The 19,403-nt window shown below is 44.1% G+C and overlaps 2 protein-coding genes across 9 annotated transcripts in view; both read right to left on the bottom strand.

Annotated features, from left to right (window-relative positions):
* fah (fumarylacetoacetate hydrolase (fumarylacetoacetase)) overlaps positions 1 to 4,066 on the bottom strand; it is a 7,485-nt gene extending 3,419 nt beyond the window's left edge. The window contains 8 exon segments of the mRNA XM_084682158.1: positions 1,483 to 1,582; positions 1,817 to 1,869; positions 2,102 to 2,199; positions 2,325 to 2,415; positions 2,823 to 2,872; positions 3,161 to 3,282; positions 3,590 to 3,700; positions 3,909 to 4,066. Of these exon segments, the coding sequence (XP_084538284.1) occupies positions 1,483 to 1,582; positions 1,817 to 1,869; positions 2,102 to 2,199; positions 2,325 to 2,415; positions 2,823 to 2,872; positions 3,161 to 3,282; positions 3,590 to 3,700; positions 3,909 to 3,989 (706 nt within the window). The 5' untranslated portion in view covers positions 3,990 to 4,066.
* Positions 4,067 to 4,345: 279 nt separating this feature from the next.
* zfand6 (zinc finger, AN1-type domain 6) lies at positions 4,346 to 13,210 on the bottom strand. Of its 8 annotated transcripts, none has more exons than XM_084682162.1 (7): positions 13,072 to 13,210; positions 7,360 to 7,517; positions 7,090 to 7,207; positions 6,546 to 6,631; positions 6,066 to 6,275; positions 5,487 to 5,609; positions 4,346 to 5,259 (listed from the first exon to the last, which is right to left on the bottom strand). In XM_084682162.1, the coding sequence occupies exons 2-7, from the start codon at positions 7,508 to 7,510 to the stop codon at positions 5,111 to 5,113; spliced, it is 837 nt and encodes a 278-aa protein (XP_084538288.1). In that variant the 5' UTR covers positions 7,511 to 7,517; positions 13,072 to 13,210; the 3' UTR covers positions 4,346 to 5,110. The 8 variants fall into 8 exon arrangements, with proteins under 8 accessions (XP_084538288.1, XP_084538291.1, XP_084538287.1 ...); XM_084682165.1 differs by lacking the exon at positions 13,072 to 13,210 and adding an exon at positions 12,348 to 12,569 and having other exon boundaries at positions 7,429 to 7,517; XM_084682161.1 differs by lacking the exon at positions 13,072 to 13,210 and adding an exon at positions 12,348 to 12,567.
* Positions 13,211 to 19,403: the final 6,193 nt, after the last annotated feature.

The raw sequence follows: 19,403 nt of genomic DNA, 5'->3' as shown, positions 1-19,403 counted from the left end.
CTGTGAGGCCCTGCTGTGAGGCCCTGCTGTGAGGCCCTGCAGTGAGGCCCTGCTGTGAGGCCCTGCAGTGAGGCCCTGCAGTGAGGCCCTGCAGTGAGGCCCTGCTGTGAGGCCCTGCAGTGAGGCCCTGCAGTGAGGCCCTGCTGTGAGGCCCTGCAGTGAGGCCCTGCTGTGAGGCCCTGCAGTGAGGCCCTGCAGTGAGGCTGAGCCTCCCAGACAAACCTCATAATGAGGTTTCAATAAGAAAATATGAGGGGAGAGGGGGGGGGGATTTAGACTTTGATATAATTAACAGAAACTGTAAACACACCAGAGGAGATAGAGTAGACTAATAGCTACATAATACTATATATAAAAGCACACAAAGCAGATGTGATTTAGTAGTCAAGCATGAAATACTACAAGAGACAGCTCTGCCCTCAGAGCTGAATATTCAGCAGACGCAACAGAGAGAGAGAGAGAGAGAGAGAGAGAGAGAGAGAGAGAGAGAGAGAGAGAGAGAGAGAGAGAGAGAGAGAGAGAGAGAGAGAGACAGAAGGAAAGAGAGAGAAAGAAAGAAAGAAAGAAAGAAAGAAAGAAAGAGAGAGAAGGAAGTGGAGAACAGAAGCATGGTTAATATTATAGGATGGTGGGCCGCACAGCATCTGTGCACAACGATCATGGACTCCCCAAAAAATAAATGGAGCTTGTCTTAAACTGTGCTGCCTTTCAGTTCATAGGCAACAATCCTTTATTCCCAGGATATTGGATGTCAAGGAGTCTGAAAGCTGTGATTTGGCCTGCTATCTGACACCGGCCTTCACTATGACTGAGTGAAGCCCGACCAAAGCTAGTTTATGCCCTGTGTGTAAACATGTTGAATTATGCTGGGCTGCCTTTTGCTAGAGTCCAGGAGACCCTCTATGTGAGAGGTTTGTCCTGTATTTTACCAGGAGGGAAGGGTCGGGCTACGGATGGGGCATTTCTCTAAACGACTGGGTTCTGTTAAGCAAATCAGATGTCTATTTAATGCTGCGTTCCATTTAAATGCAGTATACTTCTGCCCTGGTTCAAACACTCTTCCAACTCCTTGTCTGGACTGGATCAATATGGTGCCATTTAGGCCCCTCCCACAAAGAAGGGGGGGGGGGGGAGAAGTGAACACGGTCAAATGGAGGCAGACAACTTTCATACTGGAACACAGGAGCTGAAGAACGCTGCTTCTACAAAGCTTCTCGTAAGATCCTCCAGGTTATCTATAATTGATTCAGCCTGTCATGTTGTGTGACTGGCTGGCAAAGGGATTTCCTCTAGGGACCTGAGCCCTAGGACTACACATGACCTGAAGGCCCCTCCATTTATAACGTAGAACCCAATCAAGAAACACCAGGGAGAATACAGTTAAGAACGTTAAATTTTTTGAATGAATAATGCCGATTGGTTTTATCGGTTTTTAAATAATGTCATTATTTGCGTGTGTGTGCTTGTTTGTTTGGGCCTTACCACTCCAGTCGTTCATTAGCACCATGCCAAAGATGTGTTGGTGGACCTTGTCTATGGGGATGGGTTCTCCCAGACGGTTACCTCCCCCCACGAAGAAGGCCTGGTAGGACCCACAACACAGGGGTCAGATGGCTGAGCGGTTAGAGAGTTGGGCTATTAATCAGAGGGTTGCTGGTTCGATTCCCGGCCGTGCAAAAAAGACGTTATGTCCTTGGGCAAGGCACTTCATCCTACTTGCCTCGGGGGGAATGTCCCTGTACTTACTGTAAGTCGCTCTGGATAAGAGCGTCTGCTAAATGACTAAATGTAAATGTATAATAGTACAGTTCCTTACCATCTCGAGCTCAATGTCCAGCTGCTTGGACTGACCAAACACAGGAGGGTTTGCTGTGTGTAGAGAACAAAACAGAGCTGTCACCCATGAAAGAAGTGGACTGGGAACTAAAACTTTGTGTCCAATCTGGCAAGGTGACTGGGTAGATGGTATTAGGTTCGGTAGACGATGTGTTAGGTCTGTAGACTAGGTCGATGGTGTTAGGTCTGTAGACTAGGTAGATGGTGTTAGGTCTGTAGACTAGAGAGATGGTGTTAGGTCTGTAGACTGGATGGAGGGTCTTACATGGGTCTGGTCTCATCTGGCCAGACGGTCTGCGTATGGGCGTCCCAGACACTACCACTGAGGATGCTCTGCCGTGGTAGCCTACTGGCAGCCTCAACCTGCACGCGCACACACACACGCACACACAAGCACTTCTATCAAATGTATCATCATCCCTGTCGGTCATCTCTGAGTCTAGCAAGTAACCATACAGCAAATACAACTATTAACGGTGTAGGCTCACCAGTTGGGCATCAAGGCGTTCTCCTTCCCCCGGAACATGATGCCCACATTAGTGGCATGGTCTTTGGAGGAGTAGAAATCTGTGTAGTCACCTGGGTGGAGAACCATGTGTGTATGAATGTGTGTGAAAGAAAGAAGTCAGGAGGTTAGAGAGTGTGTTTTTGTACAGGATATATCTTAGCACCACCACAAGCACTGCTAGGCTTAGGCTGTTCAGTAGCACCCCCTAGAGTTGATCTCCCATTTTTTTTTAACACTTTTTCTATTTTCCACTTGACTTGACACACAGTGGGCCCTCATGTAGCCACATGAATTGGGTTAAAGATTGAATCAAGACCTATGACATGCACTGGCAAGCATGTCAAGAAGTCAAACCTTTCTCTAGAGGACTTCTGACAAGATAGAAGATATATCATCAAAAAGGTGAAATCAGCTTCAGAATGGGATGTGATGGATGAGGGGCACAGGACGTGGTTAGCTACAAACAGGAAGAGCTCACCTATCTCAGCAGGAAGATGCATCTTGACTGAACTCAGAGGCACAAATGCTCTTGAAGACAAAAGCACAGAATAAATGTGAATGTCAAAGTGATTAGCCAATCTGCCCTCATGTAGGCTAAAGCACACACACACACTACAAAAATGTATAATAACCATGCAGAACAAATGAAGATACATATACTGTTATTTATTTATTTATGTGACTTCATGCTGGACTCTGTAGCCTAAATCATTATGTTCTCTTTAAATTATCATTATCAAAGTACAACAAATGAATAAATGAAACATTTCCAATAACACTTGAGGGAAGTGAGATAGGGGAAACCTGGAGGCTCACCTGCTCCGGAGGTTGGCGTCATCTCTCAGCGTGCTCTCGTTAGCAGACAGCAGCTTCTGCACGGTTCTGCGGGCCTCTCGCCAGGCCTCATGACCGAGACCCATAAACGCGTTCAGGGTCGGCTGGAGGGAAGATGCACATTAGTGAAGAGATCGAAGCAGCCTAGCGGATTAGAAAGCCGTCAAACAAATCGATTTTGTTACATTGTGTTTTCATTTGTCACGTATTATGTTGTTTACAAATCAATAACGATTCTCAAAGATAGGTTTAATGTCTGGTTCACCAACTTTAATACACTTTATTTTGCTCAATACTTATGAGTGAAAGGGGGGTAGACACGCAACGCTTGATGACTAATAAGGCCTCGTTGTGAATCAATTAATCAATCAGCTATTTTGTTTCAAAATAAAGAAGGCGCAATCTTATTACCTGGTCGAACACATCCTGGCGTGCGGACAAGGAGGGTCCATTGAAGAATGACTTAACCACACTCAGGTCCAATACCTGATCTCCAATAGCAACACCAATTCGATGTCTGGGCTAAATGGAAACAAAAACACATAGGCTAACTAATAACTTCAGGACACACCCGTTAAACCACTTTCGTGTCAAAAGCTTAACAGAGTTGCATACATTAAGTTATATACATTGTGAAAATAGCTCTCCAAAGTTTGCAGTCGACGCACTTTCAGAATGCCGGTGATAGACAGGTAACCAAACAATAATCAAGAGCTGTCAGTTTACTTACATTATCCGGTGTGGAAAACACTCCGTATGGTAAATTATGGTAAGAAAAATCTGAATTTTCGTGAATTTTTACGAAAGACATTTTCAAGTTGCAGTTGTACTCCGGGATACTTTTCAAAGTAAGCAGCAGAGTGAGTAAACGCTTCCAGATGTTGACCGCTGCCATTGGACTGGAGCGCCTCCCACTAAGTGATGCAGCGACCAATCACGCACTCCGTTTCATATCCACCCTTTTCACAAACTCAGAACATAATCCAAAACGGCTTGAGGAATGACTCAGCGATACTCCAGTAAAACTGATTAACCCAATGTGTTTTAATGGACGTAGTTCTCTAGAAGATTTTACCTGAAATTAGAGATCGTGTAAAAACGTTTAGCCCAAGTTCTTCTCAGACCTCCTTTTTGTGTGTGACTAGAATCTAAATGGTTTCGGCCACATTTTTCAATTGAGAAAAAAAGTTTGAACTTTATTCAGATCAAAGTTGTAACAGTGAATAAACTAACATAAATACAGCACAATAAATTCAGGTCATTCCTTTGTTCACTCAAATGAACTATATTTTCAAATAAACTTACAACCAGCAACAACGTGCATATAGGCTATTCATGATCACTTCCGAGACGTACACACACACGCACACACACACACACACACACACACACACACACACACACACACACTTTTGTGTCATCTCACACTCCATAATGACTCAATTATACAAAAGGTGAAGGAACAGACAAGCAAATGTACATTTCTGTCATGTAAAACAAGATATCTGAGGGGGTTTGCACGTCGTAATACATTCGGTTATTGACTAGTGCTACATACATAGGAGAGGCAGGTAAAGGTATTTACATGCATTTAAAGAAGCACAGCCCTTCAGGTAGTCCCAAATTAAAAACGTCAAAGCCCTAATCAAAATATATCCGTTAAATGTATTTTCCCTATTAGAGATATCACAACCAATAACGGGCAACGTTAAAGAGGTAAAATATATTCAAATAACTTGCGGAAAAGGAAACGGGTTCCAATAAAATAAATCTTCAAAAGAAACGTTTTCAGAGTGGCATGCATGATTTAAGGATCTGACAATTGGAAGGTGTGTTGCTCAGCAACAGCAACAAAGCAGGGAGCAAAGGTAAAGCCAAAAACCAACATGGCCAACGGATGCCTTTCTCTACTCCGTTTGCAGGTCAGATCTTCTAGATCTTCTGGATCTTCTCTCCGACGATGACAGGGTTCTCTTTCCTGATCTTCTCCGCTGCGTCCGCCTTGTAGTCGAAAGTGCAGCTGTGAATGTCTGAGTATCTGTGCATGCCACAGAACACATGACCACATCTGCAGTCAAACCCTGCAAGAAGAAAGCGAAGACATGTTAACATGATGAGAGAGAGGGGGGGGGAGAGAGAGAGAGAGAGAGGGGGGGGGGGAGAGAGAGACAGTGACAGAGAGAGAGAGAGAAAGAGAGAGAGAGGGGGGAGAGAGGGAGAGAGAGAGAGGGGGGGGAGAGAGAGACAGTGACAGAGAGAGAGAGAGAAAGAGAGAGAGGGGGGGGGGGGAGAGAGAAAGAGAGACTACCTGTGAGGCCCACTTTCTTGCGGCAGGTGAAGCAGCGGTTCTTCTTGGCTTTGGGTTTGTCTGAGGCTTGGTCCTGGTCTTCCACAGGTCCTTCAGGGGTAGAGGCAGGGGTAGAGGCAGACCCTGGTAGAGGAGACGGAGACACCGTCACCCTCACATCAGGACAGAGCGCACGACAACCCAACGACCACCCAGCAGATAATGCACTCATACTTGCCTTCGAGTGTGATGTGCATAAAGTAAACATTTGACTGCAAAAAGATGGGTTAAAATACTGACCATTTCCTTATTTTTCCATTTACCATGTTCGTATCTTGATATTTTTCCCCTCCTAAACAAAGTAAACATTTTTTACATGCGTGTCTTTGTTTTTGTTTACAGAACCCACATAGTACAGCCTACACTGGCCGTCTGCCCGCTAACCAACACACCGGGAAGTTGTCGTCGCCTAACTGTCGGCTAACTGCTTCTTGCCTGTTCGGTTGGTGGGCAAGAGGCCTGTGAGTGGGTTAGGATTCTTAAGGCTCGTCCCTGATCTGGCCTCGGGCTTGGAAGGTGACAGGTCGTTCTTTCACTCACCCTTCTCTCCGTTTATAAGCTGTAGGGGGCCCTCTAGTCTCCTCTTGGCCGGTGGTGAGCTTTCCCCCAGACTGTCCTCCTGAGATGGCCTCTTCCCTGACGGTCTGCTCTGGCTGGCTGCCCCCGGCCTTGAGATACCTGCCCTACCGCTAGCTACTGCTGAGGCTGGGGTTGAGGCTGAGGCTAGGTCTAGGGCTGAACTACTCAGGCCTAGGAGTAGACAGAAACATAGAGAACCACTGAGGCTGTGATCCTGTCAGAGGTGACCAAGGAACTAGTGAACCTTTTACTATTCTCAAAGTAAATATGGATGAGGCTACTGCATGAGAACACCACTCTGTGTGAGAGTGTGTGTGTGTTATGGTCAGCTATGGGGGTTCCCATGGTGGTAATGTGGCCGTACAGTTCAGTGTGACCTCCAGGACGACCAGAGCTATGACCCAGCCTCACAGCTGCAGCTCCCAGGGCAGCATTACACACCTGGTATCTCCTCTGTCTTCAGGCCTGCTTTAGCTGCTGGGCTCGCCTCTGAGGAAACTGGCGACGCTGGCGTCAACAGAGCTGGGCTGGAAACAAGAATGAGGAACCAGACAGATGATTGTGTGTCACGCTTTGGAGTTGTTTCAATATAAACGAGTAAAAGCCTAGTATCTCTGACCCACGCTTATCCTGTACAGCTATTCTGGAGCTTAACAGTATGAACAGTTTAGGAGCTAGCAACGATGCTGGTTTATTCTATGACAGAAGCACACTGTTTTCAACTGTGATCTTCGCGGAGTGATTCTTAAGGGTTCAGAAACATGACATCACTCTTCTCTACAAGACACATGGGGAATAGGAAAGCAATGAAGAAATTATCCTTTTCTCAGATCTTGCAATTCAACTATTTCAGTGAACACACCCGTTTGGTAATAAAGGAAATGTATCACCAGTGGGTGAGTCAGCCTCTGTAGTCATGGAGTTTTAGGAAACCCTAACTGGGACTGCGACTGTAGATACTATAATACACGTTTGACGACCATACCTGGTGTGTCCTGAGGCTGTGTCCGTGTGTGGTGAGGCCGAGGGTACATCTACAGTACTGCTCTCAGAGCACTGTGCTCGGACAGCCTCTCCCCGGCTGCTGCATGCAGAGGACGACCCTGGAAAGACAAGAAAACTGCTCGGTGATCACAGCTGTCAGTCTACCCCCCCCCCTGGTCTCCCGCCGGTCTCTCTCAGATCCAGTACCACACAAGGCCGAGAACAGCCTTCTAAGCCCCCTCAGTGAAACCGACAGCCCCTCAGGTCTCACCTGGGGGAGACACCCTTCCGTTGCTGTTCTGTCTCTGCAGGAAGTCTTTGTAGCACACAGAGCACATACCGCTGTTCCGCGGGTTGCCGTAGAAACCACAGCCGGTGGTGCAGAGCAGAGGTCCCTGACTCTGGTTGGTCTCTTGGGCCATATCCCTCCTGTGGAAGTCAATCAACGCTGCTGTCAAAACATCTGTCTACTGGTTATGGCTGAGTGGGGGAGTTTGAAAATAAGTTTTTGGTAAATGTCCAGAAATTATGCTGTTTTCTTCTCTATTCTGCTGTTTGTAGCAGAGGGTAATGAACTTTCACCTAATCTGAAAACTACAAGTACACACATTCTGGTGTCTTATTGTTACATCATAACGGAACACAATTCTATGAAGATCTGGAACGTTGACAGGAATTCTAGAATGAACAACATGTCTTCTTGTAGCCACATCATCACTTCTATCAAACAGCCCACAGCTCTCTGACAAGTGTCATTTTGAACACAGACTTACTAGTTGCTAGGCAGGCCACATAAACAAAACAGCTCAAATGGGCAGAAGAGGACTGAGCCGGCCATTAATGTGACACAAGCTTCCTATGATAATCATACTGATCTGTGTGATGATGTAACAGTGCATTTGGTTGGGGGGGGAGCCATCTGGGACGGCCACACAGCCCCGCTCTCCATGAGACAGAAGGGGAGGAGCTATATTAGTCAGATCTATGGACCTCCAACAGAACAACACTGATATCATCAAGCAGATTTATGACCAATTTGTCGCAATAGTCTACAGGAGAAAGAAAGAGAATGAGAGCAAGAAAGGAAAAGTGTGTGTGAGAGAGATAGAGAGAGGCTAAAGAGAGAAAAAAGCAAGTAATCCATTGTTAATCTGAAGGTGGTCATTAATCTGGATAGAAGGTTGGATACCATACAGATCAAGATATAGAACCACTTTCATCATTCATACATCACTGGAAGCTAAGAGGCCTTCATCACAAATGCCAAGTTCAACTTGGCCGTAAAGACTTGTCACAATGCGGTCCATTATTTACATTCTGTGTCTGTGCAAAGGATCATGGGGGACGATTAATTACAAAACGATTATCAATCATGATCTCCTGCAGATTAGGCTTTGCCAAAAGCTCCTATTTAAACATAGCAACAAATCTCTCAACCCCAATCAAATGTCCTCCGTTACACATGAATCAAATCTACAAGGATGAGCAGCTCAACGATAGCCACGGCAACAGCCTTAAGACCAGAACGACGTTCCTGGTCTTCACATTTGAAAAGTGGGCTTAATAAAAACAGGGAGATTCTTCTGCCTTGACTATAATGGAAGATTGATACCAAAAGAAAAACAAACACAAATGACCTAGAGCCGGATCTAAAGTTGGGGTTTTAAGACTGAACCATTTGTTTTACAGATGTTATTGCTGTTCTGCGTCGCGATGACAACTCTTGATAGAGAACCTGTCAGCACCCAAACATACACTGACCTAATGTCTAGCCTGCATGACTGTAAGGGGCTATAATACTCATACAAACTACTTAACAAAGCATGTGTACCATAACTATGAACCCCCAGTTAAGCAGTTAGGTGTTACTGTCAGCACAGGGAGTTTTTAAATGTTAAAAGTTGTTATATTTAAGTTTTTGGCCATTGAGTCTACAGTGCTGCATCATCAATCATGCTGGGCATCGTAGTGGGTAGGCAGCCTGGGACTGTGACTGCGTGCATGCAAGCCAAAAGATTACAGGTAGTTTTCTATTAGCACACTATGAATTCCATTAATTACTGTATCAGTATAGGCGGCATTGCCATGAATGAACCTGCTTTGAAATTTATTTAATTTCGAATAATCTCACCACTACACCACTAGCCTAATATGCAGATTTAATGTTGCCAATTCTGTTTGCTTAAACAAACAAATACTGCAAGTAAGCCTATCGTCAGCTTGCCAACAACGCATAACCTTTACCCTCCCACATCGGTATATTTTAATCTCTAAATCGATGCACATCAATGATTTGAGTTGGAGAACTGTGCCACGCACTGGTTCTTCAAAGCAAATCCGCAGACAGCTTTTCATTTCCTGTCTCAACAGCTTCCTTTTGTTCTGATAAATGAAACATTGTTATCAGACAACCCAGCGAACAGAAACGAAAACGTTAACATTCAGAAGACAACCAATCCAAAAATGTTTTCCGTTCATTACGATATTACTTTGAATTTACCTCAAGAATCGTCCCAATCCCCGACAGCTCTTTCTTCCTTTTTACTCTACACATCCGACATTGTGAGATACAATGTGACTAATGTAATAACACATATTTCATTGTGATTGGCTGTTCGAGACCGAACCACGCCTACATCAGCGTTATCATTGAACAGATTACACGCCAATCAACCACAGTCTTTGAAACAGCTGGTTGTTGGGGGAAGGGGGAAGCCCTTTACTGTCAGAAAAACAAGTCATCAAAACACGGGACACCTACCCGAGCTAGCTTCATTCGATAGCTAGCAAACGGTTAACTTGGTTAGTGTTTATACTTCATGTGGATTGCCACACTAAAAGTGATATTGCTTTGGGTAGACCCTGTAACTGTATGTATTAACTTCAAACACGTATTACTAGCTATCAGCTGATTTCCTATAATCACTGAGAAGTTATGATATGCCAATAACTGACTTTTGCTAGCTTGTAAATGCTGTACTTACGTCAGCTAAACCACACCAGTTAAAGTTTGTTGAAGACAAAGTAGCTAGCATGTATGAACTCAAATTAGTCTTACCCTCGTTGCGGTACAGATATTGCCAATGTTAGTTAGCTGTCAGATCCTCTGTAAAACGCAATGGTAGGTTACCGACGTTCTCTGGTTTTGATGGCTATGAAAAGTTTAACTTCTTGTTCGGCGACGGGAAAAGTAAGCTCAACAAACGACAGTTGGCTACTACAGTATACTACAGTAGCTAGTACATTTAAACAGCAAACTGGCTAGTTACAAACATTTATAGTAATCTCCCCTTCTTTTTGCAACTGTGTAGGGTGTATTTTATCGTCCTGTCCTGCCCCACAACACGAACAATAATATACAAAACAGCGGTTGTGTGCAAAATATATAGCTAGCTAATCTTGTTGCAGTACACCCTTTGCTAGCGAGTTTGATACTTTGCGTCTCCAACCCCCACACTGTTACATTGACCGTGACGTCACAATCAAGTTGCCATGTGGAGTCAAATGTGTCATAGTTGATTTCACGAGAATGACAAGCTTCCTTCAGTTTTAACCGCTCATCCGCACTGATCTCATCAGTCGGTGATGATTAACGGCTACATTGATTTACCGTCCTCCAACTCGTCTGTTGAACTTGCTGTTAATTTAACAACCAACCTAACTCGTAGCCAGGACATCGTCGCGTTGTAATTTTCACAAATCCCAACATATTTGACACGGATTTATAGGCCTACAGTTTCTCAACTGCTTCTATAATATTGAATTATCACAGAAATAGAAAACAACACATAAAGGATCATTAATAACAAAACCCAGTGGAAAAATACAAATATTATTTGTCATTTGAGTCATTTATGTGGGTTTGATGCTTGAATTGAAAAAAACGTAACTACACAACAAGATGCAAGTCCGTGCGTAATTATGCAATCCTTTCTTCGCGAGTAAAGTAAAGTCAGGATATTATAATACTGAACTAACGGTGTAAATAAATTCAGGTCAGAGCCATGGAAATAGTTTGCACGGTGCTCTGGTTCAGGTTAAATGTCTGCATGAAAGGGTACAACAGCGCCATCTCCTGGTTTAGTGGTTATGTCTGTGAGAAACGATGGACTGGATGATTTAAAGGAGAGATAGAATGGTGACGTTGAGTCGCACAGGTAGCCTAATTTGGTTTCGAATGTACAGACATTATACTGTCGTCAAATTGAAATATTTTCGAGTAGTGAAACTTCACATCTGGTCCTAATAGCTGTCGTCAGAATGTTTGACCTTCAAAACGTTTTCTTTTAAAAGGTTTTTTCTACATCTGGGCCTGATAGCCGTCGTCAGAATATTTGACCTCCCTTTCAGTTGGGGTAACTGGAAGTGGTAGTGCTTGAGATGGGAACGTGTACTAGTATTCGAAACCAGGTGTCGGCCAAAAGAGAACATTTTGCCGGGTCTGCCTTGGCACAATATGTCACATATTTTGATCGCTGTCGTAATGTTGAAAACATATTTTCGAAACTTAAAAAAGAAAGTTTGAAAGAAAATAGTTTCCAATTGTTTAAAAACTTTTTCGAAAAAAGTTTAATAGTAGGGCTAGTAGTGGTAGTAATACAATACATCGAATTACCTAACCTTAAATGAGAACTCACATGGGAAATGAGAACGATTAGGATATAAAAGGAAATTGCATTGGATATTCTACCCAAACGGGACCAAACAAATGGCTAAATCTAGCCTATTCTTATCCGAGACCAAGTTACATATGTATGACTCGACATCCACACTATGCCGTTAACAACCTGTATTTCCCCAAAACAATGGAGTAACCATAGGAATAACAACATTTCACAATATTGCCGGAAGATGGCGGTGTCACTCCTCATGCATGAATTTTACCTGCATTTACCACTACTTCACTTAAGTATTCACGAAAAAATATGAAATAATTCGTCGCTGATTTGGAAGTATTGTAGCTTCGATTTATAAAATGTACATTTAATCAAGTCATTTCTATTTATAAACTGCCAATGCCGACCAAAGAGCCTGATTGCGAACCCTAGAGTGCGATTCTGAATTTTGTTTGGATTGGTTTCTATTCCTAACCATGTTACGATCGTAGTCTGGTCAGGTCAACACCTGGGTGCTTGTAAATGGAAGCATTTGATTTGATACTCAGTCAGAATTAGATGTAAAAAACGGGTCAGGAAAGGTAGAGGTCGTTTTCGCTAGAGGTCAGGCAGTTTCATAAATGGCGTAGGAAATTGTACTCACTAACGGTGGAGTTTAGTGTAGGTCGAGGGTCTTGACTTAGGCTAATTATTAAAAGTCCCACATCTACTTGTTGTTGTCCTCCTCAAATGACAGCGGTCTTCCCTTCCTTTCCTCCAGCCGCATAAAAATGTAGTTCGTCCTCATTAAAATTCATAATTACTGGGGAATAAGTAGGCTACATCCATAGACTAGTTATGCAATGCCGGCTTTCGGAGAAAGCGGATAAAAAGTAACGGGGAAGACAAAGGCGTAGATTTGACAGTAAGGGGTGATTGTGACGTGTAACCTAATGACCTAGCTGACAAACCTTAAATAGGCGTAGTAGTATATAATAGTAGCAAGGCCGTAATCACATCCCCCCCAATATATTGATATAAAAATATAAATGTGCTAGGCTACGACAGGCAACCCCGCACGCTGTCCGAAATTATCATAAAAAATGTAATTCGTCCCCCCCAATGTTGACTCCATGGCTACGCCCTTGAATAGTAGTATAGGGCCACTATGCTAATCAGTCAGGTTACTGGCGTAGTCTTTTACTGTTTAACACTGTCAAGCTATTGGACCTGAAAACATGTTGGGATTTTAATGTTAGGCCTATGTGCTTGTAATTGGAGATCATCGTAAGTAGGAACGATCGTGCTGACTTTTACTTTGATAAGGTCCCTGTTCTCGTTTGGTTTCAGTATTTCCAAAGCCGTTACAAAAAAAGAAAATTCTTTACCTTTGTCCTGTATGCCTGAGTTCACATTCCTGTACTTAGTTCAGGGGTATATCAAACAGGTGACATGTACTGTTCGACATGCTAACTGAAATGTCTGTTCAGCGAGCGAGAAGATTCTAAAGGTGCGTGCGTCCTTCTCTCGAGACCTTCTAGGTCAAAATTACATATCAATGTGGAATCTATAGGAAATGACTTCATAATAGGCACTTAAAAGATGCCCTCCAGACCCGAAAGCTCACAGCGTATCCAGCCACATCCAATCATGTATTTATTTATTTATTTCTGCTCAGCAACTGCTGCCTTGAGCTGCATTCACTTGAGTGCTCGTCGAGAAATGGGAACATTTAGAAACACATGCAAATCCAGCACTGTGCCATATAACAAAACCCATGTTCCTTGGAGATATGAAAACAGATGGTTCTAAGGGCTCATGTCAATATTTTATTGTATTCTGGATTCCACCCTTAGGACTACAAATTCTTGCAATTAGTGGTGGGAGAAGGATGTAAGACTGATTCAGACACATACCATTGGTTTCATCAGGGGGTGCTGGGGAAACACAGTTCCAGACTGTCTCATGTCTGTTTGGGAGCATGAATGCAATGCAAACTGAGGTGAAATTCTCAACAAGCACAGGTGAGACTTACGATGAAAGGTGTCATAACTCGACTTGCTGAGTCAAGCAAGCAAGCACCTGTTTGCCCCATACTCCATACTGCTCCTGAGGGGCTGGAAACACATAATAGAGACATACAAACCCCATCACCCACACACTCAAGCATATACAGCACCATGCTTGTGTCGTTACCAAGCAAACCTGCTTTACATACCTAGGACATGCAATTAAATCTATAGTTCCCACAGTCCCCGCAAGACATGTTTGAGCATTGGCACGGTTGTATAACGTAGCTTGTGTGTATCTGACAACAGACCAAAATATCATTTGATTGAGCTGTCGTCAGTTGATTGGTATTTTAGTGAGAGGCCCTTCTGACCCCTTTCTTTCCCCCCTGATACTATTCTCAAAGACGTCTGTCCTGGGGGTCCAAACGAGGCAAAAGAAGAAACACATTCAGTTTGACACAAGCTCACACATGCAGGGAGCGGCAACACCGAGAACACACACACACACACACACACACACACACACAAACACACACAAACACACACACACAAACACACACACACACACACAAACACACACACACACACACACACACACAAACACACAAACACACACACACGCACGCACACACACACACACACACACACAAACACACACACACGCACAAACACACACAAACACACACACGCACAAACACACACACAAACACACACACACACACACAAACACACACACACACAAACACACACACACAAACACACACACACACACGCACAAACACACACACAAACACACACACAAACACACACACACACACGCACAAACACACACACGCACACACACACACACACACAAAGGAGTGTCCTCCAAAGAATTTCTGCATTTTTCCCTCCATGCAGCCGCATGCAGCTGTATCAGCGGACGAGTCCTCATGCTTTTGTCTTGGTCAGAAACAGGACAGGAGCCTTCTGTTCTAATCCGCTTGTTTTCATATTGGGGTTATTTGTGGAGAGGGAGATCATGCAAACTCCACGCAGCAAGGCTCAGGTGATAGTCCGCCGTAGTACCTGGCAGACCAAACACATGTCACCCGACGTGTAGTAGTGTTAGATAAAGGGTTATACACATGAATGAGTGTAAGTGTGTTTGCTTTTGTATATGCAATTGGTAAGACATTTTAAGGCACATTGTTGTTTACACACGATTATCCCTCCGTGCATGTGTGAATGTAACCAGTGAGCGCTCTGACAGCCGTGATCTTACGCAACTTTTGGGGGGCTTATACAACTTGTCTTGGTTGGCTGACTGCAAACTGTAACAGTGTAATAGCGTTGTATAACCCCTGAATGATGTCGAAGCCCTATGAATTCAGAATAGGATGTGAGACATGGGTCAATATAGTGCATGTGTGGTGAATGGCCTAATGAATGGACTTTCTGTTGCGCTCAAACCATTGCTCTCCCCATTAGGGCTAGCAGCTGATTTTGCCCTTGCATTGTTTTCCCCTCTCTGTAGCTGCAGTGGATGAAGTTAATGCTATTGATGAAGTGTTTGCCCCCAACCTTTTATCAGTAATTAAAGCCCGCAGGGAAATAAAACAATGCCTACGTCATTCTTGATGTCAGCAATCCTCCTCGCAATTTGCCCCCGATCTTTGGTTCTCTATCGGTCTCGGCCCCGGTCCAGATTCTCTTCCTCTCTCTTGTATTCATCACCCCCCACCCGCCTCCCCACACCCCTCTGTTTTTCGCTCCATTGCTGTTGTGGCCCTTTGCACTCGGCCACTTGGATCCCTTCAGATGAGGTTCTTTGTGTCCCGGGCAGGGTAACTTGCCGCTGGCTAACCCTAAAGGTTTGAGTCCCCCAGACCTTCTGCCTGAATCACAGGCTTTGTCTACCGCATGACGCTTGGAGAAACAAACACTGAGAAAGAGAACAATAGTTTTTTGGCTAAACAGAGCGATGGGGGCTGACAGTCGTAGTCGCGAGCACTCTGTTCCCTGACAGAGGATAGGGGGGGTGGAGGTGGAGGGGGGGTGGGGGCGACCTTGTTCCTCGAGCGCATATGCCATGGCTCATCATGAGTCATTAGGGGCTCCGAGAAGACCTTCCAGTGACAGGTACTTACTCAATTTCTTGTAATCCCTGACCTTTATTCCCTAGAAGTTACTGAGCAAGACCACACATGTTTTAGGACTCCTATATGTTTAATGTATGCACCTTCCTGCCAAAGTAAATTCCTTGTGTCTGCAAACTTTCAAGGCGAATAAAACCCTTTCTGATCCTGATTCCCAGTCATCACTCCAGTCTCAGGCTGGCGTCCTCTGGACTCTGTCTTCAGAAACCTATACGAGACCTTGTCAGAAAACGTGCAAACGGGTATGTAGGCCGCTGTTCCTCTTCTCTGTTGTTTCCACACAGGGGTGCTGCCAGGAATTTTGGGCCCCGTGAAATAAATTAATTAATAAAAAAGTTTATAATTTCTATTAGTTTTTCCATTTTTGGGGGCCTCTGTCAGTCAGGGGCACTTGGAATTGTCCAAACTCCCCCCCCCCCCCAATACGGCGCCCCTGTCTCTGACACAGGTAACCCTCAACACTCAATAACCCACAACAATGTTGACAACAAACGGCTGCACTTTGACACATCCGTGTTAGCGGCAACGTTTCAAAATCATGGTCATTAGGGAGTCAGGTGGCTGAGCGGTTAGGGAATCGGGCTAGTAATCTGAAGGTTGCCAGTTCGATTCCCGGCCAAGCCAAGTGACGTTGTGTCCTTGGGCAAGGCACTTCACCCTGAATGTCCCTGTACTTACTGTAAGTCGCTCTGGATAAGAGCGTCTGCTAAATGACTAAATGTAAAATGTAAATGTAAATTACCAAACCTGAGTACTTCATACCGTATCAGAACTACACTTTTGAACACCAGCCAAAAAAGAAAAGTTTACTTGTTCCTTTTAACATAGTTCCTCCAGCGAGTCAAAACGCTCTCGCCAGCTGTACAAAACAATTGATGTAGGTTCCTGCCAGTGCGCAGCAATGTTCTCTGTCACGTGCCCTCATTCAGAGAAGATACTAGGAATTAGAAAGCAGCGTTCTGTTCCAGGAACCAGCCCCTCGCGGTCTAGGATCTATCCGGCCCAAGTGAACAAGACAGATGTTGAAGTAACTCTTTTCCATCAACTCAATAACTTCTGGAGTCCACAGACCTCATTGGTTTAGATTAGGCCACACTCATAAACACTGCTAGTAGTTCAGATCTCTCTCAGGCTTTTTCTGTGTATGTTTGTATAACAGCTAGATCTGCTGCACTGAGCTGATTTAAGATGACTGTGAGAGGGTGGTCTGGTTTGGTGCAGTAACGTGAGCTTGTGTTCCTTGGGCTGTCGGAGCACTGGGTTGTGTAAAGAGGTGAGACGACTTGGCGCGTGTTTCTGACACAAATGACAAGGGACAGGACTCCTGTAAGGTTAAACAACCCCAGATCAAATGAACATTTTTAACTCGATGTTGAAGTTTGACAAGAGCTCTGTAAAACATCTTTGCGATTGGCTGGTACCGGGAGAATGTCAAGCCAAAACAGCTCTGCTGAACTGAACTCCCCACAGCAGAAACAGCTTCTTTCGTACTTATTGTTATTAATACTTGCAGGAACATAAAGATGGAGAGAAATAATTAGGAGTGTTAGATAGTTTGACTCTCATTGCTTTTTTCCCTGCGTTGACAGAACAGCGTATTCAGTACAACAATCGTGAGCCACAGTTGAGTGCCGCCTAATGCAGGTCACTCCTTTGTGGATTAAGTTTAATACCTGTTTAAAATATTCCCTCTCCAGTTAATTATTTCCTGTCTCCCTGTTTTTGAGACAGAGAAAGAGAGAGAGAGAGAGAGAGAGAGAGAGAGGGAGAGAGAGGGGGAGAGAGAGAGGGAGGAGTGGACATGCATGTGCGTACCTGCATGCGTGTTAGTGTGCTCAAACACGTGTGTTTGCGTGTACGTACGTCATGCGTGACGCTGGTATGTGTTCGAACCAAAACAAAAGCTGGTGTGGAAAATCAACTCAGGCCATGTCTTTCCGAGTCCACTGGACCTTGATGAGATGATGTCGGCTTACAACTTCATCAGTATTTATTTGATCTGCGTAACACTATTGTTCTTTTGTTATACACACAGCGACCGTCTGACCTATGCCCTACATAGGCTTTCTTCAGCACAATGTGGTGGTTGGCTCTGGTAAGCTAAACATCTAAACCTCCACTGACAACTCCTGTCATTTCTCCATACTTACTTCACTGAGTTGGAAGTGGATTCCATGTCACTTCCTTCTCGTGTTACAGCACCACCACAGTGAGGTCTACTGCCACTGTAGCAAGACTAGCACTCCTGGACCAGGACAGGTTTGGATGCCAGGTTTGCAGTGGTTTAAATAAATAAAATAAATACAAACAAAATCAAAAATTAAAAATAAAAGGAATGGATCTCTCACAGCTATTTCAGGTTTTGGAATCCAGCTAGATAGGAAATCATGTGACATGACCTCGCTGTACGTTTGATTCTAGCCAACTGCTTGAATTTAAAAAGGGGGAAGTAAGGGAGCCAACTGGATCAAAGTGCATTGGGTTCACTGGAGATGTTGGGAATTTTCCTGCCACAGGATTTAATGCAGTTCTGCGAGGACACTTTCCTAAAGCGGGGGAGGCCATGAATGGAAATTAGAAGGGGACTTCTGTCATCACCTATCATCTTACCCTGCTTTTACATTGGTTACTAGTGAACACTGGACATGGTATATTGAACATAGGATTAGATAGCTTTGGGAGTTTGTTGGGTTATTTATACTTACTTTTTACTTACATTATTAATAAACATATCGTTTGTAAACAAATGTAAGTGCATTACATAGATCACGTACAGTAAATTAGGATTTGTTAATTCAAGAATTTATGATAGACTGTTATGAAACTGCAGGAATCAAAAAAAAAATCTCCAAACGGGCACTCTGCTGCACACAAAGCTTTCTGCCTCCACTAACACAAAGCCTGTGACTTCCGACACCCCACTTCCTGGTCATTGGCAGACACACCCTCAGTACCCATTGAAGAAGCCCTGAATCGGAACAATGATTCAGTTATTATTAGGGAACAACGGAGGCAGAGAGGAGTGAGGTGGACCTGAAAATCCACCGCAGGACGGCGATGCTCTCTGTGACAGGAAGTATGAGATGAAGCTGTGGTCTGAAGGAAGGGGATGGACTACTAAGACGCTTACTCCTAATGAAAAGACTGGTGCCCACAGCGGTCATTGATGCAGTCTAATGGAGATCCATGCAGTCTATTTCCTTGACTTTCACATGCTTTTGGCAAGATTGTGCTGTAGCTTTCTTTTAGTGGTACTATGAATTGTATTCTTTGTACTTCAACAATGCTAGGTATACTGCCAAAATATCTACTCAGTATTCCTTCAAGGGAAATAGAGCAGAGTAGGAATTAGGTTCAGGCCAGCCAAATGGAAATTAAAGTAACGATCTTGCTGCGTCTGTCCCAGGTCCTTTCCTCTGGAAGAAACTGTAATATAAACCACTGGAGTGTAATTACATTGGGGTTTTGGCATATTGTTTGAGTTGAATTACTACAGAATGTCCGGAGATTATTTCAACATATCCTTTTTATATTTTTGCAAAACTTGCGGCTCAGTGATCGCCACAAGTG

This window comes from Hypomesus nipponensis, chromosome 19, assembly GCF_054491055.1.
Source record: "Hypomesus nipponensis isolate SF chromosome 19, ASM5449105v1, whole genome shotgun sequence".
Taxonomy (NCBI): domain Eukaryota; kingdom Metazoa; phylum Chordata; class Actinopteri; order Osmeriformes; family Osmeridae; genus Hypomesus; species Hypomesus nipponensis.
The sequence above is the reverse complement of the archived record's forward strand: the minus strand, read 5'-3'. Positions and strand labels throughout refer to the sequence as shown.

Coding starts and splice junctions, on each gene's coding strand:
- zfand6 (XM_084682162.1), bottom strand. CDS start 7,510: ATGGCCCAAGAGACCAACCAGAGTCAGGGACCTCTGCTCTGCACCACC. Junction 6,276..6,545: donor GAAGACAGAGGAGATACCAG/GTGTGTAATGCT, acceptor GTCTACTCCTAG/GCCTGAGTAGTTCAGCCCTA. Junction 5,610..6,065: donor GCTTATAAACGGAGAGAAGG/GTGAGTGAAAGA, acceptor CTCCTCTACCAG/GGTCTGCCTCTACCCCTGCC.